Source organism: Corythoichthys intestinalis, chromosome 19 (assembly GCF_030265065.1).
Source record: "Corythoichthys intestinalis isolate RoL2023-P3 chromosome 19, ASM3026506v1, whole genome shotgun sequence".
Taxonomy (NCBI): domain Eukaryota; kingdom Metazoa; phylum Chordata; class Actinopteri; order Syngnathiformes; family Syngnathidae; genus Corythoichthys; species Corythoichthys intestinalis.
In genome coordinates, this window is record NC_080413.1 from 9,280,170 (window position 1) to 9,307,356 (window position 27,187).

The 27,187-nt window shown below is 37.1% G+C and overlaps 3 protein-coding genes across 5 annotated transcripts in view; 2 read left to right on the forward strand and 1 right to left on the reverse strand.

Moving 5' to 3' along the window:
* Positions 1-2,461, forward strand: part of wasf1 (WASP family member 1) — a 75,207-nt gene extending 72,746 nt beyond the window's left edge. The window contains exon 9 of one of the 2 annotated variants that reach the window (XM_057822614.1): positions 1,361-2,461. In XM_057822614.1, the coding sequence (XP_057678597.1) occupies positions 1,361-1,518 (158 nt within the window). In that variant the 3' untranslated portion in view covers positions 1,519-2,461. The remainder of the gene's footprint in view (positions 1-1,360) is intronic. The other variant, XM_057822613.1, reaches the window with a different exon arrangement.
* On the reverse strand, positions 465-22,409 carry kif25 (kinesin family member 25). Its single transcript, XM_057822610.1, has 16 exons — positions 22,007-22,409; positions 21,860-21,925; positions 19,290-19,397; positions 19,065-19,209; positions 18,878-18,981; positions 18,726-18,811; positions 18,610-18,649; positions 15,439-15,506; positions 15,289-15,363; positions 15,097-15,231; positions 14,885-15,034; positions 14,650-14,804; positions 14,364-14,573; positions 12,283-12,438; positions 12,076-12,218; positions 465-2,207 (listed from the first exon to the last, which is right to left on the reverse strand). The coding sequence occupies exons 1-16, from the start codon at positions 22,073-22,075 to the stop codon at positions 2,145-2,147; spliced, it is 1,773 nt and encodes a 590-aa protein (XP_057678593.1). The 5' UTR covers positions 22,076-22,409; the 3' UTR covers positions 465-2,144.
* Positions 22,410-22,932: 523 nt separating this feature from the next.
* On the forward strand, positions 22,933-26,827 carry ccdc167 (coiled-coil domain containing 167). Of its 2 annotated transcripts, XM_057822624.1 has the most exons (5): positions 22,933-23,062; positions 23,177-23,271; positions 24,200-24,252; positions 25,530-25,578; positions 25,682-26,827. In XM_057822624.1, the coding sequence occupies exons 1-5, from the start codon at positions 23,012-23,014 to the stop codon at positions 25,704-25,706; spliced, it is 273 nt and encodes a 90-aa protein (XP_057678607.1). In that variant the 5' UTR covers positions 22,933-23,011; the 3' UTR covers positions 25,707-26,827. The 2 variants fall into 2 exon arrangements, with proteins under 2 accessions (XP_057678607.1, XP_057678606.1); XM_057822623.1 differs by having other exon boundaries at positions 25,530-26,777.
* The last annotated feature ends 360 nt before the right edge of the window (positions 26,828-27,187 follow it).

The window sequence follows — 27,187 nt, forward strand, 5'->3', positions numbered from 1 at the left end:
TGCACTACCCTCCCCTCATAATCCCATCACGGTGCTGGGTGATGGCTGCCAGCCGGGAACCTGGCAGCCACAGTAATAGGGTGGTAGGTGGGTCCCACACTTTTTCCTTATGGCGTGGCACCTGGGGGGTGGCCTCCCCTCTGCCTGGGCTGCCGGCCGCGGGAGTGGGGTGGAGGGTCGGGGCCCCGATCTTGCATTGCCCTGTGGCAGTTCCTCGGCGTTCTCCTGCCTCCGCCTTCCCCTCTTCTCTGACTGGACATCCGCCCTGCGCTCCGTCGCGGGTCGCTGGCCGGGCGCCGGTGTATCAGCAGGTTGTTGCCTGCACCGGCGATGGCTCCTTTGCTGGGCTGCGGGAGGAGGGATGGGATGCGCTTGAACCCCCCCACCCCCCCAGGCTGGCTGAGTGGGGGCCGTGGCCCTGGGTTGGCGCACGTCTGCGTGGCTGTCGCGCGCCCGATGGGGCTTGCGTGCTGCTGGATGCGGTTGGGCATGCTCGTGTTGGGGGTCCTGGTGCCGGGATTGGCGATGGGGCGGCGTAGGGTTGGTCGCCAACGGGCTTACATTCATAAGAGATTCACACGATTACTGGGTTCTAGATCACAGAACTGATTTGTGTACACTCTACCTCTTTCAATCACTTAGCTTATAGACACTCCCACCTCCATCCCCCTCTTTCACTGGCCAATAGGCCCCCACATGGTGTAAACCGGAAATACATCTCGCCGACGATGGCACCAGCATATTAATAATTAGTCTAGATGTTCTATGTATTTCTTGTTGTTGTTTGTGTATGTGTTTCTTTTCCTTCTTCTCTTGTGTTGCTTTTCTTCTGTCCCCCCATAATCCCTTCCTGTTCGCTGCTTTGTCATAATAAAAAGGTATTTTGAATGATCACAATGGGAGTATATCAGACTCTGAATGTGAAACATTAAAACGGTTCAGACAACCCGGGCACTTTGACTTCCATTCTGTGTCAAACAGCTGAACAGGACAGGTTAAAAAAAAATATATATATAATAATAATCGATTTATAATCGAATCGTAGCCTCTGAATCGTAATCGAATCGTTAGGTGCCCAAAGATTCCCAGATCTAATAACCATAACCTTCTTCAATGTCTTTTCTAAAAATGCAGCAAAGCTAAAGGTGTGTTTGACAAAGTTGTAGGTCGACACTCTGAAGTGGTAACATCACCGTGATGCTCTGAGATGCTAAAGAAAATGATTAAATGAAATGTTTGCTAAGGAAGCATGATGCTAGCATGAAACAAGTTAGCTCGTAAAAAAACAAATCCATAAATTAGCAACTTCAATAATTCAATGGCAGTAAAACATTTCCTTTTTGCTCCTCAACCCTTTTAGGCATCCAGCTACGAAAAGTGGAAGAGCAGCGAGAGCAGGAAGCGAAGCACGAGCGCGTGGGTAACGACGTGGCCACCATCCTATCCCGACGAATCGCCGTCGAGTACTCCGATTCGGAGGACGAATCCGAGTTCGACGAAGGCGACTGGATGGAGTGACGGGAGGACGGCGGACCCTTCCTCGCTTTTTTCGTTCGTCTCGTCGTCGGTCGGCTTCTCCGTGTCCCTTGTTGTCGTCTTTCTAGTGGTCCAAAATACCATCCTGTTCGAGTTCTGCACTACCACACGCCTTGTGTGTTGTCTTTTTACTTAGGAGACGGCATGTTGCATTTCGCACATTTTCTTTGCAGTTCTTTTTCCGCTTGGGAACAATTCGTGTGTCGTTGTCGTGTGCGTTCACTGACCTTTAACCCCAGGGAATCCAGAAGTCCGGGTGAATTCTTGAGCCATTGTTTTTTAATCCAGTCTGGTTTTTAGCTCTCAAGTATGGCGGCTTTTCATGACTGGTTGTTCCTGTTCATATTTAGTATGCAGAGGTTATGAACACCAATGAAGGCAGCTTTCTCACCTCACACGTACATACACAGAACCCCCTTTACTGTGTAACGAGAGGCCTTACCTCGTTTGGTTCTACAGCAGCAACCTGCGGAAGACATTTTGTGTCGCTCGAGAAAAAAAATGCAAACGACAGCCATGGTTTTTGTCCGTCCGTTTGTTTCTTTATTTCTTCTTCTTGCCTTATTGTCCAAACGTGTCGTTGAGTTGATGAATGTATTGTGCCGTTACTACTTACTTGCCTGCGCTTGTATGGGTTTGCTGTTTCTATGTTTGTGGGAGGGAAGAAAGGTCTGGTTTGGAAGAGAGGAAAAAAAATAATGTAACTTATGTAACTGTTACAGTTTGCTTGAATTAATAAAAATCTAATGTTCCATCGCTGAAATCTTGTTGTTTTTTTTCCACGAATTGGGTTGATAACTTAACAAAACTTGCATTATTAATTACCGTAAGAATTGATTATCCTTTTCTAGTCATTGTTTATGAACCAGTTATTGTTTAATGAGTAAACAAAACCAGATACAGTGGTATGAAAAAGTATCTGACCATTTTGAATTTTTTCACATTTCTGCATAAAATCAACATCAAATGTGATCTGATCTTTTTCAAAATCACACAGATGAAAATACAGCGCCTGCTTTGACTAAAACCACGCAAACATTTATAGGTTTTCATATTTTAATGAGGACAGCATGCAAACAATGACAGAAGGGAACAAATTAGTAAGTAAACCCTCTGCCTAAGGAGACTTAAAGAGCAATTGAAACCAATTTTTACTAGGGCTGTCAAACGATTAAAATTTTTAATTGAGTTAATCACAGCTTAAAAATTAATTGCAATTCAAACCATCGCTAAAATATGCCATATTTTTGTGTAAATTATTGTTGGGAAGGAAAGATAAGACGGATATATACATTCAACATACGGTACATAAGTACTGTATTTGTTTATTATAACAATAAATCCACAAGATGGCATTAACATTATTAACATTCTTTCTGTGAAAGGGATCCACGGATAGACAGAGTTGTAATTCTTAAAAGATAAATGTGAGTTTGTATATTGTGACTAAATATTGCCATCTAGTGTATTTGTTGAGCTAAACGAAATGTTTGAATAGAGTTTGACCAAAGTCTGAGTATTATTTTGCATTACTATTTTGATTGGGAATGCCAGTTCTCTTTGCATTGAGCACTTTTCTTTTGGTGAACATTATTTTTTTGAGAGATAGGAATATTATTTTTGTTGTGCTTTCAGTAAATGATACTGTAGTGACTTAACTGCATGCCCAAATGCATGATGGGAAGTTGGGCAACCATGACTGTCAGCGGTGGCTGCAAATGGTATATCTTCTCTGCGTTGCGTTCAACACAGGGTGTTAAGATAAAGTTCATCTCCTGTCATTCTTCCCCACGTCGCTCGCCACAATAGTTATAATTGTTGTGGAAGAGATGCCAAAGCTTTTGCCAATAAATAGCGCGGCTCTAAAGAATGCCCGTGCCCACTCCACTCGCTTGACTCTGCCTCTTAGCTCTCAATATAGATAAAACGGCGCCATTGTAGTCTGTTTACGGCAATGCGTGAGTGGGTCGCTCCGCGCATGCGTGAAATATTTTAACGTGAGTAATTTTAAAAAATTAATTACCACCCTTTAACGCAATAAATTTGACAGCCCTAATTTTTAAGTCTTTTAACACACCTGACTGTGTGCCCAATCACTGATGAGTGGTTTAAAGCTGCCCTGCCCACTATAAAACACAAACCTGGTAAGAAATGGCTTGATGAGAAGCATTGTCTGATGTGCATTATGGCTCGGTCAAAAGAGCTGTCTGAAGACCTGCGATCAAGGATTGTTGATTTGTATAAAGCTGGGAAAGGATACAAAACCATCTCTAAAAGTCTGGATGTTCATCAATCAACAGTCAGTCAGTCAGTCGCTCAGTCTAAAAATGGAGAGAGTTTGGCACTGTTGCTTCTCTCCCAACGTGTGGTCATCCACCAAAGATGACGCCAAGAATTCAGCACAGAATACTCAGAGGGGTAAAAAGAACCCTCCTAGAGTGTCTGCTAAAGACTTACCGAAACCACTGGCACAATCCAATATTTCTGTGCACACATCAACTATATGTAAAACTATGGCCAAGAATGGTGTTCATGGGAGGACTCAACGAAGGAAGCCACTGCCGTCTAAAAAAATATTGTTGCTCATTTAATGTTCGCAAAAAGGCACTTGGACACTCCACAGAAGTTTTGGCAAAATATTTTGTGGACTGATGAAACCAAAGTTGAATTGTTTGGGAGTAACACACAACGTCATGTGTGGAGGAAAAATGGAACAGCTCACCGACATCAACACCTCATCCCCACAGTGAAGCATGGTGGAGGGAGCATCATGATTTGGGGCTGTTTTGATACCTCAGGGCCTGGACAACTTGCAATCATTAATGGAAGAATGAATTCAAAAGTTTATCAAGTTGTTTTGCAGGAAAACCTGAGAGTTGAAGCTAAAAAAAAAAAAAAAAGGATGGATGCTGCAACAAGACAATGATCCAATACACAGACGTAAATCAACTTCAGAATGGTTTCAGAAGAACAAAATACACGTTCAGGAGTGGCCAAGTCAAAGTCCAGACTTGAACCCCATTGAGATGCTGTGACATGACCTAAAGACACCGATTCATGCCAGACATCCCAGGAATCTGAACTACAGCAGTTTTGTAGAAAAGAAATGGGCCAAGATTAGTCCTAATGGATGTGCCCCCAGACTGATTTGCAGCTACAGGAAGCGTCTGCTTGAAGTTATTGCTGCCAAAGGGGGAGAGCACAAAATATTAAATGTGATGGTTCACTTATTTTTTTCCCACTTCTGTCATTTTTTGCATACTATCCTCTTTAAAATATGAAAACCTATACATTTTTGGGTGGTTTTAGTTAAAGCAGACAGTTTTTTCATCTGTGTGATTTTGACCAAGATTTGACATTTGATGGTGATTTCATGCAGAAATGTGAGAAATTCCAAAAGCTTCAGATACTTTTTCATACCACTGTAAACATTAGGCAATACTGCATAAAAATAATACCGAAATGTGATGGAATACTAGAATGAAATGGGAATGCTGTGATCAATTAACAGTAATCAATTATTAGATTAGTTGACAACTGTTTGGATAGCCGATTAATCGTTTCAAGACATTGTTGATCTGAAAATTATCCGATTCTTTTGTTGAGCCTCTTAATGTTAATGATTCTCAATTATTTTGAAAAATTCAGACAAAAAATGAATAACAGTAATGAAATATTCTCATATTATAATCATTAGGAAAATATTTATTTTTACAAAAATTAAAACAAAAAAAGTCTTATAACCTTTATTTAAAACCAAAAAATAGGAAAATAAATTAAAAAAGTTCTTGATGAAAAATGTATTTCTATAAAAAGGGGGGAAACTATAGATTCTCTTAATTAAAAAAAAAAAAAAAAACCGTGTGACTATTTTAAAGGACGATACTTTTAATTTATTATTGTATTTATTGAGTTAATAAACATTTTGAAAGGAAAAGGACATTTCATTAATTTTTTTAGTGGAAATAAAAAATGAAAAAAAAGAATAAAATGTTATAAATTTTTCTGAAGAATGTCAAATGATTAATGAATTTTGTAAAAACAAAATTATAAAAAATTAATATTTTTGCTGAGAAAATTTTTTTAAATGGAAAGGTATTTAAAAAATCGGGAAAAAATAGTTAAGACTATATTTTTAATTTTGTAAAAAAAAATCATTTTTTGTTAAAATAGAAAAAATGGGAAATGAAATATTCTTGATTTAATTTTTTTAAATTTAATTATGATAATTAATTTAATTTAATTTTTTTTTAATTAAAAAAAATTTTAAAGGGTGAAAACTTGTCTAAAAAAGTAAAAAAAAAAAATGTAAATAATTTTGATTTATTAATGTATTCCATTTCTAGATTTAACAAACATTTCATATGGAAAAAGAAAAATTATTATTAAATGTATTATTAAAAAATTAAATACAAAATTAAAACGAGAATAACATTTTATTTGTTAATTTATGGACCGAAACAAGTAGGCCTATGTCTAAATTTAATTTCTTTTTCAATCAATAACATTCAATCAATATTCTTGCTGGAAACAACAACAGCAAAAAGAAAAAAAAACAAACAAACAAACAAACAAACAAACAAAAAAAACAGTAGAAAGTGAGTACTTCATCCATCACTGTAGTGTTCAAGTATTCATTAATTTTGTCATCTCCCCAACTTACCTCTACTTGATTACATTGAGCAATCAGTGCGGAAAGGGAGTTTGTTCCTCCTTCATTTGACAGAAAACCATATCATGCATGGCCTCATTTTTCCAAACGAATTTCCTGACGGTGGCTTATTGAAAATGCGTGCGTTTGTTTATGGAAGCAGATAAAAACGAATAACCGAAGACGGCGCGTTCACGGCTTAACGCTGGGAAAGCGTCCAAATACGCTCGACATCTTCACGCGCTGATGAGTTTTACAGCATTTTGTGGAATATTCCACCTGCACTTAAACGGGCTGCTGCTGCTGATAGTCAAAGGGTTCTTCTTAGTTATTATCTACACAAGAGCAGAAGGAACGTTTGAAGCCGTTTTGAGTGGTAGTGAAAATGACAACCACAAGGCTTGCAAGTTTTAATGAAGTGACCTCATTTTTTGACAATGGCTTCCTTATAAAAACATAGATGTAGATGATTAAGATGAAAAGAAAAAAGTAGGTGGTGAATAATTGAAGCAGTTAAAGCAGTGTATTAACAGTAGTAAAATAAATGTTGTCTTTTTAAAAATTGTTCAGGAATTAAATTGATTAGTTTACCTAGGTAAAGTAGGATAGAATACAGTTGTAAAGTATTCTTATTATTGATGTTTGTATGAGGTTTTTAACTTATTTACTGCCATTGATGGTGATAGATGTCCAATCCGTTTGAGGTTGGCCATAAGCAGATTTTAAAGGGCGGGGGGCAGCCTTTTATTGGCTTAAGCTTTGGCAGCCACTACTAACAGTCATGGTTGCCCAACTTCCCATCTTGCATTTGGGCGGAGCAAGAGACGATCTTTTTCTTAACACGCTTAATTGAACACAACGCAGAACATATTGTATACCATTTGCAGCCACCACTGACAGTCATGGTTGCCCAATTTCCCATCATGCATTTAAGCGCAGCAGGAAACATTCTTTTTCTTAACACGCCTAATTGAACACAACACAGACCATACTGTATAACATTTGCAGCCACCACTGATAGTCCTGGTTGCCCAACTTCCCATCATGCATTTGGGCGCAGCAGGAAACATTCTTTTTCTTAACACGCCGAAATGAACACAACGCAGACTTTTTCTTAATATAAAATTACTATAACTTGTACTCAAATTTATCTTTTAAGAACTACAAGTCTTTTATATCCGTGGATCCCTTTAACAGAAAGAATGTTAATAATGTTAATGCCATCTTGTGGATTTATTGTTATAATAAACAAATACAGTACTTATGTACAGTATGTTGAATGTATATATCCGTCTTATCGTTCCTTCCCAACAATAATTTATACAAAAATATGGCATATTATGTCTGTCTTATGTCTTATCTTTCTATTCCAACAATAACTCACAGAAAAATATGGCATATTTAAGAGATGGTTTGAATTGCGATTAATTACGATTAATTAATTTTTAAGCTGTGATAAACTCGATTAAAAATTTGTTTGACAGCCCTAAATAAAACTGAAACAAAAATGAGTGAAATGAACAAAAAATAGATTTTTATAATGGGTCAAAATTATTTTTCTTTGAAAAAAAAAATATGGGAGGGCAATTTTATTTTTCAAATGATTTATTTCTTTGATTGAAGATATATATATATATTTTTTTACTTTTTTTAGGGATTGAATGATTTAGACACAAATGTCCTACCCATAATATGGCCCAAACACAAAAAGGATTGCTTCAAAGAAAACTTTTTCATTGAAAAATTAAGTGTTCAAATGCAGATTTTTCAACCTCAAATATTTTTTTGTATTCAAAAACTTTTTCTATGATTGAAATCTTTGTTTTTTTTAAATTGAAGTGATTTTTCTTTTTGAAAATACATATATTTTTGAAGCAACTTATTTTTTGATTGAATAATCAAAATAACAAAAATGTCCTAGCCAATGTGTGGCCCAAACACAAATGAACTTTACTTCAATCAAAAAAAAAAAAAAAAAAAAAAAAAAAAAAAAAAAAAAAAAACAATCAAAGAAAAATAGCTTTCACATGCATTTTTAAAAAAAAGTTTTTTCAGTTTCAAATGTATTTTTGCAACTTTTTTTTGCAACAAGCTACTTTTTTTTTTTTTAATTGAAGCAACTTTTTTAAATTGAATAATAAAGACACAAATCTACCTCCATATAGCTCTGCCCAGGGCATACAATCTTTGACTGGGGTAACTACATTGGCACGACACCGGCGGGCGTACCATATTCAATGGATGACGATCTTGGCGAAAAGTATTGCTTAAGCAGCCTGATTTAGAATTCCCCTCAAGAATGATGAGAAACAAAAAACGCTCATTGTTAACTTATTATTATAAATATTCTTGTAAGGTAACTTTATTGCTGACACTGCATTTCAGGAAGTCAGGAAGGTCATGACAGACCATCGCTTCAATGATATCTGACGCCATCTAGCGTCCTGAATGGGTATAACGTCTAGACCGCGAATATAAGACGACCCCCATTTTTTCAGTCTTATATCAATGCAAAAAACACCATCTTATATTCGGGCCAATACGGTATTATTACTTATAATTTCATGAAAGCTGCACTGTTTGTCCTTTGAGAGGTTTAAAAAAGTTTATTCAGTTCATTAAGAGTTTATTATTATGAACTTATTTTTACTTTCTTACTGTTGGGCTTCTACTATACATGTTTTAATTTCATGAGTTTAGCACTATTTTGGCCTTTGAGAACCAACTTATGGGTGACTAACTATTGTCACCCATATCAGATATGCAATAAAAAGTCCTACTGGATTCACTTTGTGTTAGTCTTTTTCCTGTTTTGCAAAGATAAGCAGCAGCCTGACAAAGCCATGATGGCAATGATTTCACATCCAAGTATGTAGCTCTTTGAAAAACAATAAATAAATAAATAAATAAATAGGAAGTGACACAGAATTGCCCCAAATTCACAGAATGTGACCAGAAATGAACGGGAAGTGACCCCAAAACATAGCATTATATTTAGAAGCGCATTGAATTGTGTGTACACTTATTTTTATTGTGAAATTATTTCACAACTAATTATTACTATAAAGCACAAAATCAACAAGAAGTAACCCAAAATGAACAGGAAGTGACACAGAATTGCCCAAAATCAACAGGTGATCACAAATGAACAGGAAGTGACTTAGATTTGCCCCAAAATCAACCGGAAGTGACTAGAAAATAACAGGAAGTGACCCAAAACATCGCATTGTATTTAGAGGCACATTCAATTGTGTGTATTTTTTTTTTTTTTTTTTTTGTAAAATTCTTTAATGACTAATTACTATAAAACACAAAATCAAGAAGAACTGACCCAAAATGAACAGAAAGTGACAAAACATTGGCCCAAAATGAACAGGAAGTGACACAGATTTGCCCCAAATTCAGCCGGAAGTGACCCAAAACAATACATTTGTATTTAGAGGTGAATTGAATTGTATATAAATGTATATATTAGGGCTGTCAAAATTATCGCGTTAACGGGCGTTAATTAATTTTTAAAAATTAATCACGTTAAAATATTTGACACATTTAACGCATGCAATGAATGACCCGCTGGCATATTGCCTCAAACATTACAATGAGGCCGTTTATGGACATTAAGAGTCTAGAGAATGCCACCGGCCGCTTGGGGGCAGCGCCGTTCCATACTCATGTTACGTCTTCTAAACGTGGGAGAATTAGTAGTTGTGAGACGTTTATGCTGTATTCACAATGCAATGCAAATTGCTATTTGTGCTCCACACATATTTCGGTAAGTTTTCTTTCTTTTAGAGGCAATTATGTGTCTCTTGTTTTATTTTGGGTAAGATATGTTCAGATACTGTATATGTTATACAGTAAAGGCGAGTGGACACAGGCGTTCTTTGGACCGCGCCGTTTATTGGCATAAGCTTCTCCTTCACAACAAACATAAGTATCGTTTAGTGAAAGCACAACAAAAGTAATATTCCTATCCCTCTCAAAAAAAAAACAAAAAAAAAAGTTCACAAAAAGAAAAGCACTTCAGTCTATAGTAATGAGGCCCTATTCTGACACACAGTTAAACAACAATGCAAAATGAACTGGCATTCCATATCAAAATAGCTATGCAAAATATACGTAAAACTTTTCACTCTATTTTTATTATTCTTATTCTTATTTTTATTCTTATTATTATTATATTAACTTTACTTTTGATTGAAAATTTTACAAATTTTATTAAAACAAAAACATAAAGAGGGGTTTTAATATAAAATTACTATAACTTGTAACTATAACATTTATCGTTTAAGAAATACAAGTCTTTCTATCCGTGGATCACTTTAACAGAAAGAATGTTAATAATGTCATTTGTGGATTTATTGTTAAAATAAACAAATACAGTACTGATGTACAGTATGTTGTATGTATATATCCGTCGTGTGTCTTATCTTTCCATTCCAACAATAATTTACATAAAAATATGGCATATTTTAGAGATGGTTTGAATTGTGATTAATTGCGATTAATTAATTTTTAAGCTGTAATTAACTCGATTAAAAATTTTAATCGTTTGACAGACCTAGTATATACATATATATATATTATATATATATATATTATATATATATATATATATATATATATATATATATATATATATATATACATACATATATATATATATATATATATATATATATATATATATATATATATATATATATATATATATATATATATATATATATATATATTAGGGCTGTCAAAATTAACGCGTTAACACGCGGTAATTAATTTTTTAAATTAATCACGTCAAAATATTTGACGCAATTAACGCACATGTCCCATTCAGACAGTATTCTGCCTTTTGGTAAGGTTTACAGTAAGGCTTTTCATGCTGTCTAACAGCGAACTCTTGTGGTCGCTTTGCGACATGGTTTACTTTTTTCTTGCCAGTTCTATATGGCTGCACAACGTCTCTGTTGTGCTTATATGATACTTGGACAAGATTTGTCCGTAAGTATGGTTGTTGTAAAGAATGTACATATTATGTTAATAAGCGAAATGTTATATTTTTTGTATGAGACGCTTTTTGTTTATGTTCAGTTAACCTGTATAGCGTGCTAAGCTAACGTTGTTGCTAATGCAATGCTTGTGTACTTTTTTTTGTAGCTTTACGACGGTCTAAAGAGGCCATTTTATTAATAAATCAGATGAAAAAGGAAGAAGTCTGATTATTAAGGCGTCGTTCACTAGCTGTCTAGCTTTGGAAAAAGTAGACGCTTCGGCGTGAGGACAGCATAGACAGATTTAAAGGACAGTAGAGTGAAATGCCCACTACAGTCCTTATGTACCGTATGTTGAATGTATATATCAATCTTGTGTCTTATCTTTCCATTCCAACAATTTATTTTACAGAATATATATATAATTCACAGAAAAATATGGCATATTTTATAGATGGTTTGAATTGCAATTAATTGCGATTAATTACGATTAATTAATTTTTAAGCTGTAATTAACTCGATTAAAATGTTTAATCGTTTGACAGCCCTAATATAATATATATATATATATATATATATATATATATGTATTTTTTTTTTTTTTTTTTTTTTAATGATATTGGTTATGAAACACAAAATGAAAAGGGGAAGACACACCAACGCCCTAAAATCTACAGGACATGTCCCGGAAATGCTTCAAATCGACAGGAATTGACCTTTGACCAGCTAACTGGCATTAAAGCATTCTCATTATACATATAAACACTTTTGTTTCATCTATTTACAACAAGTACTGTTTAATCCTCATAATTGGTGTAATGTTTGGGGGGCTCTAAAAGCCTTAAAGCGAATGCATTAAAAATCATTCGTATAATTCCCCTGCATCCTTCCTCACTTAACTTTAAGTGTGTTGCTCTTCTTCCTGGCCGGATCTCGATGGACTTGACGCGCCCGGGCGCCAAACGCCAGCGTCTGCAGGGACTCGGTGATGAAGCGGCGAGTGGGGGACACGCACAGCATCACTAGCAGCTTGGCGTCGCCACCTGGTGGAAGAATGTGATATCTTTAAGAGTTCAGGGGGGATTGATTGGCAAATGAGCGTCTCACCTATGACGTCTTGGAGGAGGTGAGTGAGCTTGCTGTTCCTGTACGGGACGTGAGGCCTCTGCTCGGCCAAGGCGGCTAAAACGTCCGACAGAGCAGAGAGACTCCGGTTGATGCAGGATACCTCCCACAAGGCACCGCCAGATACTCCAGTCATATCTGATTGTTGATGATAATGTGTAAATGTTATTGACGGTGATAGAGGTCCAAACCATTTCCACAAATATACAGTATGTATATGGCGGAAAACACTCAGGTGATTTGAAGTTCCGCTCTGAGACCCTCAATTTGGCCAAATTTCAAAACTGACCTATATGAATGTGTGATACATCATTGGAAAGCTTCAAATCTCAATTTTCTGGGGGAGGAAACTTTTTGAACAGGAGGGCACTTAAAAAATATATGGCGGAAAATTCAGACAAGACTGAAAAAGCAGTTTCTGCTCTTGCACTCCTCTTGAAAAGAAACTGCTGTATTTTAAGCCAAAAGAACTGTTGTGTTTGATAGAACAATATGTCTATATGCTGCCATAGCAGATTCATGGCGCATTAAGCCCCCGAACTATTTTTAATTTGTCCGTTTTACCCTGAAAACCCCCATTTACAGACGTCGCGGAACCGCTTTTGTTTCAACCCAGCCATAGAACGAAGGTATTTAATTTAGTAGGGCTGTCAAACGATTAAATTTTTCAATCGAGTTAATTACAGCTTAAAAATAATAATCGCAATTAATCTCAATTCAAACCATCTATAAAATATGCCATATTTTTCTGTAAATTATTGTTGGAATAGAAAGATAAGACACAAGATGGATATATACATTCAACTTATGGTACATAAGGACTGTATTTGTTTATTATAACAATAAATCAACAAGATGGCATTAACATTATTAACATTCTGTTAAAGCGATCCATGGATAGAAAGACTTGTAGTTCTTAAAAGAAAAATGTTAGTACAAGTTATAGAAATTTTATATTAAAACCCCTCTTAATGTTTTCGTTTTAATAAAATTTGTAAAATTTTCAATCAAAAAATAAACTAGTAGCCCGCCATTGTTGATGTCAATAATTACTTACACAATGCTCATGGGTGCTGAAACCTATAAAATCAGTCGCACCCAAGCGCCAGCAGAGGGCGGCAAAACTCCATAAAACACAACAAGTGAGCGTCTCACTGTACTATCATTTAAATGTGTCTGAGCGGGGCATCTGCGTTAATTGCGTCAAATATTTTAACGTGATTAATTGAAAAAATTAATTAACGCCCGTTAATGCGATAATTTTGACAGCCCTAATTTAATTATATTTATTATTCAAAATGCCTGTCGTTTTTAGCTTCGAATCATTAATTGATGTCTCATTTTTTGTTTAAAAAAAAAAAGAAAACGACTTTAAAAAGTATTCACTCACATATTTTAAACTTTTAAACAAATTATGTCACAATGAAAAAAATGGCGTCTGTAAAATACGTAGTCACGCATATCTACCTCATAACTATCACTTAATTGTTTTTTTTTTTTTTGTTACTGTCGCATTTTCTCCGATATGTCAGATGATAAATAATTGATCCAAACAAAAAAAAGTTTAAAAAAAAAAACGTTTAAAAGGGTAAATACATGAAAAACAAAATCTTGACCACTCCTTGCTGTCTGCGATTTCTGCATCGCAACCCTTGTTATATTACCATGTTTCACCCATAAAATCCCCCAAAAATCCAGCTGTGGCCATTCACAGCTGTGTCTTGACACCCAGTGATACATGCGACATGGAGTTTTTGGATTGAACAAAGTAGGTACGTGATTATATCTCGTTAAAATCATGGCGTCTGTAATTCTGTTCTCGCGTGCTCTCACCTCCAGATCGGGTTTTGCTGTTTAAAAAATATACAACAAACAAACAAACAAAAACAAAAAAAAGTCCTCCAGCTCAAAATTTTTCTTCCCCCAGAAAATTGAGATTTTAAGCTTTCCAATGATGTATCACACATGCATATCAGACAATTTTGAAATTTGGCTAAATTGGGGGTCTTCAAGTCACCTGAGTGTTTTCCGCCATCTATCGCCGTCAATATTAACGTGCTTACCGACACACTCGCTTCCTGCCAGATCCACCAGCTGCAGTTTGGTTTTAAACGGCGATTGCGAGGCGCCCAATCTCGGGGAAGGGCATGGCGATAACGAAGGGGAGGAGGCGGGACTTTGGAAGCCTTCTTCAGGTGAGTTTCGCATGGCGTTGGCACGGCGACACTTTGGACTCCACGATTCTCTCTTCTTGGCGCTTTGCAGGCGACGGGCTTCGAAAAAAAGAACAAAGTTCAATGTTGAGTTTTCATAGTGGATCTTGTCAGATTGTTCTGCGAGTCATCTCACCCAAGGCTTGCGCGTTGGGGCTTTTGGAGGAAATTGTGAGTGTGACAATAATATGAGAGCGTGACGAATCGGCGTGTACGAGAGTGGAACAGTGAGCTCGTAGTCGTAGAACTCTACTCATGATCTGCACCACCTCGGAGGCGTCACAAACAGACCTTAAAACAACATGAAGTTGGTAAGTCATTATCCTAGCAATGTTAGCGAAAAATCATCTCATTTGTAGGTTTGTTCTTACTCCTGAGTGAAGGAAGCCTGACTGGTTGAGGTGACGTTTTCCCGACGTCGTCCGGCGTCTTTAGCTAGCAGGTCCGACACGTCGTTGTTGTAGACTTCGGTCACTGACATCTCAACCGTGTAGCTCGCTGAAGGCTTCTCGGAAATCAGCCTGGCTCCAGAAGACATCGCTTTCAGGTCACGTCAAGTTTGTGGTCACTATAGGCACTTTACCGGAAAATCTCAGTGGCTGCCATGACGATGACACCTCGCCGCAACCCAGAGGGTTCGTCGGATTCAGGAGATCCCATCATAGTGTGAGTCTTGCCACTTCCTGTCTGGCCGTACGCCATTATGCACACGTTGTAGCTGCGGTAAAGTTTTGCATCAGAGTGCATCTTTATCATCACTTAGCTTGATGCTTACCCATCCAGCAAAGAGGTGAGAAGAGGCTTGACTTCCTCAAACACGGTTTCTTGGGAGTCATCTGGCCCGTAAACCCTGAAGGAAATGATTTATATTGACAAAAAAAAACATCCACAGCAGTCGTTTGCTTTCGTATAAAAACTTGGTTACCTCTCAAATTCAAACATCTTGTTTTGTGCCGGCACTCCCGCTTTCATGCAGTTTACGACCACAGTGTCCTTGAACAGGTAAAAAAGTGAGGACGTGGAAGATTTTACTGTATTTTTCCCAACTTTAAGCCGCTAATTTCTTGTTTCCCTTTGAACTGTGCGACTTACACAATGAAGTGGCTAATTAGGGCCCGAGCACCAACTGGCGCGGAATGCAAAGGATTATTATTTCTTCTTCAAGGCAAATGAAAATTGCCAATTTGAAGGCCTGAACATGCTCGAAAACGCATCAAAATTTGCACATACACACGGCTTTGCATAAATGTCGATAATTTTGCAACGTTGTGAAAAAAATATGACGAAATGGCTCAGTGGCGCCCCCTTGAAATGTTCAAAAAGGCCTCTCCATTTTGGTTTTTACAAAGTAGAGCGATGAAATTTGGGGAGTCGATACGTTGTGCAAAACTGCTCCAAAAAGTCTCTTGCACCCATATTCCAAACCCAATAGGAAATCGGGTATTTTGGATTGAATGTTAAAAAACATGCAATTTTAGCCGATAAACAACGTGCACGTTTGAGATCATTGAGCCTAGGCAGTTAGTTGGGTCCTCCTCAAAATTGGTGAGACTGTACATGAGACATATGAGATGTTAAGTTATTAAAATGCGAAAACACACCAAAATTTGCACATACACGCGGCTTCGCGTAAATTTTGATAATTTTGCAACGTTGCGAAAAAATGTAACAAAATGGTTCAGTGGCGGCCCCTTGAAATTTTCAAAAAGGCCTCTCCATTTAGGTTTTTTCAAAGTAGAGCGATGAAATTTGGAGAGTCGATACGTTGTGCAAAACTGCTCCAAAAAATCTCTTGCACCCATATTCCAAACCCAACAGGAAATCGGGTATTTTGGATTGAATGTTAAAAAACATGCAATTTTAGTCAATAAGCAGTGTGCACATTTGAGAACATTGCGCCTAGGCAGTTAGTTGGATCCTCCTCAAAATTGGCGAGACTGTTCATGAGGCAAATGAGATGTTAAGTTATCAAAATGCTGAGTTTTCATTCACGGGCCTGACCTGGGCAGGGTACCAAAGTCGGGCGTTTTTTTTTTGGCAACACACCGAATTCAGTAAATGACTAATAACTTCCTGATACAAGGTGCATTTTTTTTCTTATCTGGCATGCATGAGAGATATCCGAGCCTGAACACGACTGCATTGAAATATTACACATTAGGCCTGGCGCCCCATAGTGGGAACAGGAAACGCCTTTTTTTTTTTTCTTACAAGACAGGCTCCTCCTCATCGGGAAAAAAATCAATTGACCTCAAACCTGCATCAGGGAAGCCTTAAGACATGTCTTCAGGTATCTGATGAAAAATATTGGGTTTTCGTTGAAGCGGCAGGGTCCAAACAGGAAAGTGAAAAGACCCTTGGCATTTTGTCTAACAACAAATTTTTAACAGTCATAACTTGGCAGATATACAACATATCTGTGCCAAACTTTCCGTGCATGCCGAGGGTCATACCCTGAAGGGTCCTGTATGGGTCATTTGCATCAACTCTGTAGCGCCAACTAGTGGCAGCGGAATTTAAAGCCTTAACAAGCTTGAAAACTCACCAAAATTTGCACATACAGTCCATGCATCTTGGTCTAAATTTCGATAATTTTGCAACCTTGCAAAAAAAACGTAACAAAATGGCTCAGTGGCGCCCCTTGAATTGATCAAAAAGGCCTATTCTATTAGATTTTTTCAACATAGAGCGATAAAATTTGGGGAGTTGATACGTTGTGCAAGACTGCTCCAAAAAGTCTCTTGCACCCAAATTCCAAACCCAATACTGCGAGGGCCCGTTCAGTCCTGCTTGCAGGGCTAGTATTTGGAGTATAACGGCATTACTAACACCATTATTTTTATCAGTACGTAATCTAATTAATTACTTTTCCCATCTTTGTAACGCCGTTACCGTTACTGAAAAAGACAGTTCAGTTCAATTCAATCAGTTAATATAAACATGTTTGATGGGAAAGACGTTATAGAATAGATCATGTAGTAACGTGAAAAACATGAAAAGTAACATCAGTTATTTGCCGAGTAACTAATTACTCAACATTGAGGTAACTGAGTTGCTAACTCAATTAGTTTTTTGGGAGAAGTAATCTTAAACTGTAACTAATTTGTTTTTTTTGTTTTTTTTGTTTGTTAATTTGCAAGACTAACAACTCTGGCCATGGCTAATTTGACAGGATTTGAAAAAATGGACAACCACAGTTCGCTACAACAAAGCTGCAATGCTAGCAACATTGCTAGCCGAGTTTGTTAAGCACTAACGGGATTTTATCGTCAAATAAGACTCCTTGGTGCCATTACAGTAGAACAAATTAAACCTAGTCATGAGTGGTTTGACAGAAAGAAAAATCACAAACATTTATAGCATGCTACGACAAACTAGCATGATGTTAGCTGAGTTCGTTAGGCACTATGAGAATTTTAAGGCAAGAAGGCTGTTTGTTGCCATAACAGAAGAACAAATTACCATATTTTCTGAACTATAAGTTGCACTTTTTTTCAAAGTTTGGCTGGGCCTGTGCCTTTTACTCAGGTGCGACTTACATGTTGATACTTATACTCGAGGCGTGGCCTCTACTTCGAGTTGGTGCAGTTTTTCAAAAGTGATACTGAAGTTGAAGACTTGAATGGATTTGGTAGTTATTTGGAGTGAAATTGAGTTTGTTTTGTTTATTGTTATCTGAATAACTGTTAATATGTTAACAGATACTGTACCTATTTAGCGCTTCGTTCTCCATTTAACTACTAGTATAATTTATAATGTTGTTGCTTGGTCTGTGATTAAATAAAATGCCCTCCCCAAAATGCGACTTGTATATGTTTTTTTTCCTCTTCATTGCAAATTTTTTGGCTGGTGTGACTTATATTCATGTGCGACTCATAGTCCAAAAAATACGGTAGGCCTAGCCAAGCCGCAGCTCTGTTCAGTTGGCAAATAAATACAATGCAGTAGTATACCAACAATGGTAAATAGACATTTTTTTATCAGTCAAGTCTTTCTGTGTAACATATTTTTATGTAAATATCCCAAAGTGAATTAAATTTGGTTGGTGCGGCATATAGACTGCTCTCTATACTTCAATATTTACTGTAAAACTTACATCACTGACGGCTTGAATTACCCGCTCTGATGAATCAGGCCTGAAAATGAACATGACTGTGCTTAAAAACGTCTCAAAAGTGACATTTTGGACTTGTCCTTTAGTAAGAGACACACCCCGAGCTGGAAGGGTAGGACCGGACGTCATCGAACGGCAAAAGTGGACGCAGCCTACAATGCACCCGGATGTTTCCTCTTAACTCCTGCGACAAAATAAACAAAACTGAGTCGTAAATTGACCTAAATTACAAATGGTGTCATGAACTCACCACCAGCGCGTTGTGAAGCTCTTTCCTCCGCTGCCTCTCTGCTCCAAATTTCTCCCGCTCCTCCTCTAGAGAGCGCTCTAGAGCGCTCAAACGGGTTTGTAAACCTTAAGTAAACAATACAAATTTTAACTGACGGTAGACGTACAATGAATCTGAAAAATCAACATTAACAACAAATGGGACTTACTGTCAACAGTATCTTGGCTACATTCTCGCAGATAAGAGCATCTTTTCTGTTCCACTATTTCCTGTAGCTGCTTGCTCTTTTCCTCTAGCTCAGTGGCAAAACTTACATAGACGGCAAAGAACTCACTCAGGCACTGCTTCAAAGTCTAAAAACAACAGAAAACAACTTGTCAAATGGGAAGAAAGTCTCTTATGTATGACCATGTCGAAGCGATCGTGAACTTACCTTGACCTCAGAAATGAGTTTGACAACGGCTGAATGTAAACGGGTGTTCTTCTCCTCAATCTGTGGGCTGTTTTTTACTTCCGGCTCCTCTTCAAGTTTTGCCATAGACTCAAAAAACAAAACAAAAAACCCCCAATAAATATTGACATGTGCCTATTACCGGTTTCAAGGTATACCATAGTATGAAAGCGTCAAGGTTTCAAAACCGCAAAAATTTTCGTCATATGGTCCCAACGGTATTAGCTATGTTTTATGTCCCTGGGACCGGTTGTTGCTCAGTGTCAGTGCATAGATTTCATAATTATATTAACGGGACAGATTCCACTGCGGCACGCCTTTTCATAGTGGGCCGTCCCACACTCCGCTTCAGTTATTCGTAGTCAGTCTTAAGTTCTTCTCAAACACATCCAGCGACCCAACGCCGGATTTAGGTTGAAAATGTACGAAAGCTGTACCGCATACAAACAGGAAGGATTGTCTCATGAGTGATTTGTTCGAGGATTCAAGGTAATTGTTATATTTTTCATAACATGCATGCAAAATCAAAGGGAGAAATTAACCGCTTCTGCATTGGCATTATAGTTTGCAATATTTACGTAAAATAAATGCTAACTGCCCTGTTTTTTACTTTTACCCAAGAATCAGGACTGTCTTACAACCAAATCTATAAGAATTCAGGTATTTAAGGATTTATTCACAAGAATTTCAACGTAGAAAGCTCTTTGTGGTGATAAGTCGGCACTACAGTGGCTTAAAGACTAGCAGCACATTCGACATATTTACGTAAAATAAATGCTAAATGCCCGGTATTTTTGCATTTTACCAAGAACTGAGAATGATCTACGTCCATATCTATAAAGCATTCACAGATTTAAGCATTTATTCACAAGAATGTCAACGTAAAAAGCTCTTTGTTGTGATAAGGTGGCGCCACAGTGGCTTAAAGACTAGCATCACATTTGGCATATTTACGTAAAATAAATGCTAATTGCCCGGTTTTTTGGCTTTTAGCCAAGAATTGTGACTATTTTACGTCCATATCTATAAAGAATTCAGGGATTTAAGCATTTATTCACAAAAATTTCCAACGTAAAAAGCTCTTTGTCTGTTTCCACTCAGTCATTTTTGACGGAGATAGGCCTCCTATGAATTGCACCCGCGCCCCGTGTCCTGTCAATACACTATGAAGTCTATGGTCAGTGAGTCAGCTGTACTACAGGGTAGCTGGAGAAGGTGAAACTCCTGAACTTTTTCTCCCATTGAAGAAAACAAAATCGCTGGAATGGGAATACTTCAGCTACAGAAAAGTTACAGACGGCCGCAGCTTAGAAGAGGAGGGCCAAACGATATCTAAAACATGTTTGTGGAGGGTGGCTGCCGACGAGGCAGTACCTCCAATATGATTTAGTATTTATACTAAATTAAAGGTTAGTAAACACTGTCATGAACATTTATACCTGCTCAGAAACTTCCAGTGTGTTTGGTGTGTCTAGTGTTGGTAAAACGTGGTGTTTTTCTCTCTCTGGCAACTGTTTGCCTTGAGAAAGAGAGTGCGTGTATAAATTAAACATGATACGAGTCATATACACGTGCTTTTTATGTAAAATATTTTTTGTTGTTGTTGTGATGGTAATCATTTTGAGCTGTGGCTTTGGGTGCATTTAATTTAATTTTATTTAGAATGTTTTATTTAGAATATACGTTATGAAAAATAAAAATCCTGTTGAATCGAAAAACCTTGTTATTGTGTTTTTTTTTTTTTTTTTTAAACCCATATATCTTAAAGTAACACATTTTAGAGCTGTAATTGCAATACCGTGATATCGTGACACCATGATATTTTGGCTTAAGGTTATCATACCTGTCAGAATCTCATACTGGCACATGCCTATTGACACCTTTTCCCCATTATAGGGCAAGTGACTATTTTTGGTCATTTAAAACAACTTACATATTTGCAAATATTACATATATACATACATTTAAATATATTTTAATTATTTATCCTTCTGATATATTTTAAAAATATTTGCTAATATAAAAATTGTATAATTATTATTATTATTTTTTTTAAATACAATTAGAAATAGATTTATACATTAATTCAATATTAATAAAAGCAAAATTAAGGACATTAAAAGGAGTAAAAACAGAAATAAACTCTAGTTATGACTTCAAGTAACATTCCAAAGTAGATTTGGTTGTTGTTGTTGTTCATAGTATTCAACTCATTGCATGCCATTGACGGCGATTGACGTCCAACTGAGACTGGCTGTGAATGCTCATCATCTTTGGATTGGACGTCTTGCGTCGTCAATGGCAGCCAATGAGTAAAAAGTGCCCTATTTTGTTTTTGTCGGATGAGTCATCTCCAGAGACATTTTTACACCATAAATTAAAATAAAAACACAGCTATATAAGAGTATTTTGCTTTTTTTTTTTTTTAAATGATGGTTGTAGAGTTCAGTAAGAGCAGTAAACACATTTTCGACTCTATATTGAGGACAAATGAACACTAACAAAAATATTTGCAATAAACAACGTAAAATGTGAAAAAAACAGCCTCTTACCTCAGCAAGCCTTATATGAAGAATGGCATTTTCTGTCTCCAATTCTAGTATTCGCTCCTCCTTACCCTGAAAAATCAACAAAACTTATTTTAAAACGGTAAAATATGATCCTCTCAATAATATTTCCCAATCATAAAGATTACTTACTCGTAGTTTGTGTTCCAGCAAGTGCACCTGATGCGCGAATATTTGGTCACGGTTAATAAAAAGGGGCATTTTTGGGGTTTATGAAAGGGAAAAGCGAATGTTTTACAGAGAGGATAAGAGTTTAGCTTTATCTAGGCTGTTAGCAGACGTTTAAATCTTCTCATGTCACCTCAATCCGATTAGAAACTCCAGAACAACTTGGAACTGCTTAACTGTCTCGAAAGCCTGCTATAAATAATGTAGTTCAAATCAGTTTTTTTTAAAATCGCGTTTTAAAACATTTAATGACATTCAAACGGTGTAGCTAGCATGAAATTAAGCGCATTTGGCGTTTTTCAGGAAAAAAAAAAACCCCCAAAACAAAACAATTATTAGGTAGCTGTAGACGAGTAATCATACTTCCTTTAAGAGGCGCTAATGGACGAAAGTGGAAAACAAAGAGGAAAAATTGTTCGACACAAGATGGCAGCAGAGTTTAAATTAAGAAAAAAAAGACTTGTCATTCAAAAACGTATTAAATTTTCAATTTGATTTTTAATGTTATGCCTTATGTTAAAAAAAAAAAAAACATACCGTATTTAAGTACTGAATACTCAATGTATGTAAAACAAGCGGTATTTAACGCAACGCTACTCTCGTGATACATTTGCAAATATTAAACAGATAACTTTAAATTACAACTTTAAAACATTAAATTAGGTGAGAGTCAGCGTTATTTTTGTGCCTACCTGTTTAAAAAATATGAATTGTATGAATGACTACATGAATAGCCAACTGTAGCTTTATCAGCTTCTCATGATATTGAGTCTTGCTCAAATGACACATTCAACATGGCGGTTAATCTAGCGTATTCACAGAAGAGACCAGCCCGTTGAACGCGTGGTTTATTTTTAATTTGTCTACAGTGGAACAAACGAAGAAGAAGAAACGAACTTCCGCTTTCGTCATGCTAATTCTGAAAGTTTGACAGTGAATGTATACGACACGCACTTTTTTTGTTTAAAAATGGTGAACGTAAAGGACAGACGAAGGGAGAATGCCAGCGTCGCTAGCGAGGTACTATCACAATCATAGCTGAACCTTTCTGGTTTCGCTTGAATTGTTTTAACTAGGTAGAATTGCCATTTAAAGGTCAAAGTCGTTTCTTGACTGTGATACATATCGATGCAGATTGACCGCTTGGAGGAGCGGCGGGCTCGTTGCCATGACAACCTAGAAATGGCAGAATTCAGGAGCAGGAATCGGGTGTTGTCCGAGGAGGAGAGGTGACAGTAATTATCATGAATAATACAATCTATGATCATCAGGAGTGAACATGTTTCAGTGCCATTGATGGTGATGGCATAGGTAAAGTTTGCCTTTTTTGGGGGGGGGGGGCAAAACACGTGTCTCTGTTTCAATGCAGTCAATGGTGCCTGCATAACATGCCAGTACAAACAATATTAACAGATCTATAGTTAAATACATTTTAAAAAAGCAGATCATTGTTTGAAATACGCATGCGGCTAAAACAATGTCACACCAGACTGCCGCAATTCATTTCATTCTGCAGGACTGTTTTTTTTTAAGATGCATAATGCGTAAAACCACAATAGAGAGAAGTGCTTCGGCTGCTCAGTCTCCCTTTCATTCCCACAAAAAAAATCAGCAGTGAAAAAACGATGTGATTTCACTCCACCCTGCTTGCCTAGACAGCCTGTTCCCTGCAGAGCTGCTGGATTGCAAATTTTGCTGTTCATACTACAACCATTGACATGCAAGTTTGAATAAATGTATCCAGAAAACAACAAACCAACACTATTGTTTGCATGGAGCATCGGTTCTCATGCATATATGTCGTTTTTTATTGGCATGCTAAGCAGGTGCCATTGACTTAATCTAGTTTAGCCACTCCGGAGCCCTGAAACTAACAAATAACTAACAAACTGCGTGGAATTTGTTGAAATCAACTCCACCGAGTAATTAAAACCCCGCTAACTCGAAGATTAAGCCTTATGTAAAAAAATTCTGAACTTCCCCTTTAAATTCATGTATAAGAAAGTCAATTACATGCAATTTTTCGGCCACCGGGGAGGCACTGCTCTTCTCGCCCTTCAATCTCCGCGTATTGGTGATGGACGTCCATCACTGTCAATGGCAGCCTATGAATCAAGATTTTTCAGAATTAACTTTGTGTCCTCCTCTTTTTTGCAGGCAGCAACTGGAAATAGAAATGGCGGTTATAATCGAAAGGGTGCGAAATTTGGGTATGAAACTGATCTAGTTTCCTCAAAATACAGTGGGGCAAATAAGTATTTAGTCAACCACCAATTGTGCAAGTTTTCCTACTTGATAAGATTAGAGAGGCCTGTAATTGTCAACATGGGTAAACATCATCCATGAGAGACAGAATGTGGAAAAAAAAACAACAGAAAATGACATTGATTTTTAAAGAATTTATTTCCAAATTAGAGTGGAAAATAAGCATTTGGTCACCTACAAACAAGCAAGATTTCTAGCTGTCAAAGACGTCTAACTTCTTCTAACGAGGCTCCACTCGTTACCTGTAATAATGGCACTTGTTTTAACTCATTATCGGTATAAAAGACACCTGTCCACAACCTCAGTCAGTCACACTCCAAACTCCACTATGGCCAAGACCAAAGACCACACTGATAATCTCCCTCGATCTGGGGCTCCGTGCAAGATCTCACCCCGTGTTGTCAAAATGATAACAAGAATGGTGAGCTCTCGTGCTTGGAGGAGAAAGAATACTGAATTGCATCCGAAGAACACCATACCCACTGTGAAGGATGGGGGTGGAAACATCCTGCTTTTGGGGCTGTTTTTCTGCAAAAAGGACCAGGATGACTGATCTGTGTACAGGAAAGAATGAATAAGGCCATGTATCGAGAGATTTTGAGTGAAAATCTCCTTCCATCAGCAAGGGCATTGAAGATGAGACGTGGTTGGGTCTGTCAGCATGACAATGATCCCAAATACACTGCCAGGGCGACAAAGGAGTGGCTTTGTAAGAAGCATTTCAAGGTCCTGGAGTGGCCTAGCCAGTCTCCAGATCTCAACCCCATAGAAAATCTGTGGAGGGAGTTGAAAGTCCATGTTGCCCAACGACAGCCCCAAAACATCACTGATCTAGAGGAGATCTGCATTGAGGAATGGGCCAAAATACCAGCAACAGTGTGTGAAAAGCTTGTGAGGAGTTAGAGAAAACATTTGGCCTCCGTTATTGCCAACAAAGGGTACATAACAAAGTATTTAGATGAACTTTTGGTATTGACCAAATACTTATTTTCCACCATGATTAGCAAATAAATTCTTTAAAAATCAAACAATGTGATGTTCTGTTTATTTTTTCCACATTCTGTCTCTCATGGTTGAAGTTTACCCATGTTGACAATTACAGGCCTCTCTAATATTTTCAAGTGGGAGAACTTGCACAATTAGTGGTTGACTAAATACTTATTTGCCCCAGTGTACATTTATTTAATCTTTCATGAATTTATTTTCCGTCTTCTGGCCGCAGACAAGGAGTTGCAGCTGTTACGAAGAGCAAACAGGAAGAACACGCTACTGTCAGTGGCTTTGCTGGCCGTCTGCGCTTTCTTTGGCTACTTTTTCTGGTCTGACAACCACTACTCATAAGTCAACAAACGTTTTTTTTTTTTATGATTTCAGAGACATCCTCCAGCTAGATTACTGACCAAAGTGGGTGCTATTAACTAAAACTGACTAAGTGCCTGTCTGTAACGTCATTTATGGCCTTTCCATATCATCCATTGGCATCTATTGTTCACTCATGTGCGTCAAAATATGTTTTTAAAGAACAATAAAGTGACCGTAATAATGCACATGTTCCGTCTGAGTCGATATTACTTATTGGTATGATGACAATTATTTCTGCAAGCACAGTTGCTATTTAAAAATACTCCAAAGAAAAGATAAAGGCTTGACTCATAAGTAGTCTGCTGTTCTCATCTTATTTTTTTTTTGCCTCCGCTTGAGAGTATTTTAAGTTAGGGTATTATTTGTGGAAAGAAAATGAGTGTATTTGGTTTCCTATTAAAGGTATTTTTCTGAAAAGTAGGGTTCATTATGTGACTCACTGCTTCCATGCAGAAAATTGAAATGGTCAATAATTGGAAGATAAAGCTTACTGGCAAGCGTAATAAGGTGAACGGGCAATGCAGAAAACATTATTCAATTTTAAGTGTCATTTGCGGGAAAACTGTTGTTTAGTTTTTGATGCAGATATTTCATATTATTGGTCAAAGTTTAGGAAACTAACAAATGTCTCATATTGTGTAGTTCAGTTTAAAAATGTTTTATTTGAATTGGGGAATAATACACGCAAAAATGTTTTTGTGCTAATTTCAAATCGTACAACTTAAAAAAAAATAATTTGTGTATTTCTTTAAAGCAATACTTGGTAACTTTTTCAGATTTTTGTCGATTATAGCGACGCCGGTGGAGAAACACGGTAGTTTTTTGCCTTATGGAAAACTGCATTTCCCATGAGGACCTCAGTTCTTGCCAACAAAGGGTACATAACAAAGTATTGAGCTGAACATTTGGTATTTTGGTACCATGACTTGCAAATAAATTCTTTAAAAATCAAACAGTGTGATTTTCTGTTTTTTTCCCCACATTCTGTCTCTCATGGTTGAGGTTTAACCATGTTGACAATTACAGGCCTCTGTCAAATTTTCAAGTGGGAGAACTTGCACAATTAGTGGTTGACTAAATACTTATTTGCCCCACTGTATGTTAGCATTCGTAGCATTTAAGCTAGCGAACTTTTGCTTGGCAAATTAGCCCAACTTAATCTACTAAATTTACATTTTGATCAGATGAAATGGCCGTTTGAACACCAATTGTTTTGTGTCAGGTGTTTTATTGTTAAAATGTGTGTCATTTTGAACATAAGGCTGTAAATTAATAAGCTAATATATGTTTGTGTATACATTTGTAATTAGATTTAGAGTTACAGTTTGTGGAGTTATGTGTGAGCAATTTGCTATGAAAATTGTAAACACGATTACATTCGTAGCATTTAAGCTCGTGGACTTTTGTTAGGCAAATTAGGCTAATTTACTCTACTAAATTTACATTTTGATCAAACGAGATGGACGTTTGAACACCAACTGTTTTGTGTCAGGTGTTTTGTTGTTAAGATGTGTGTCA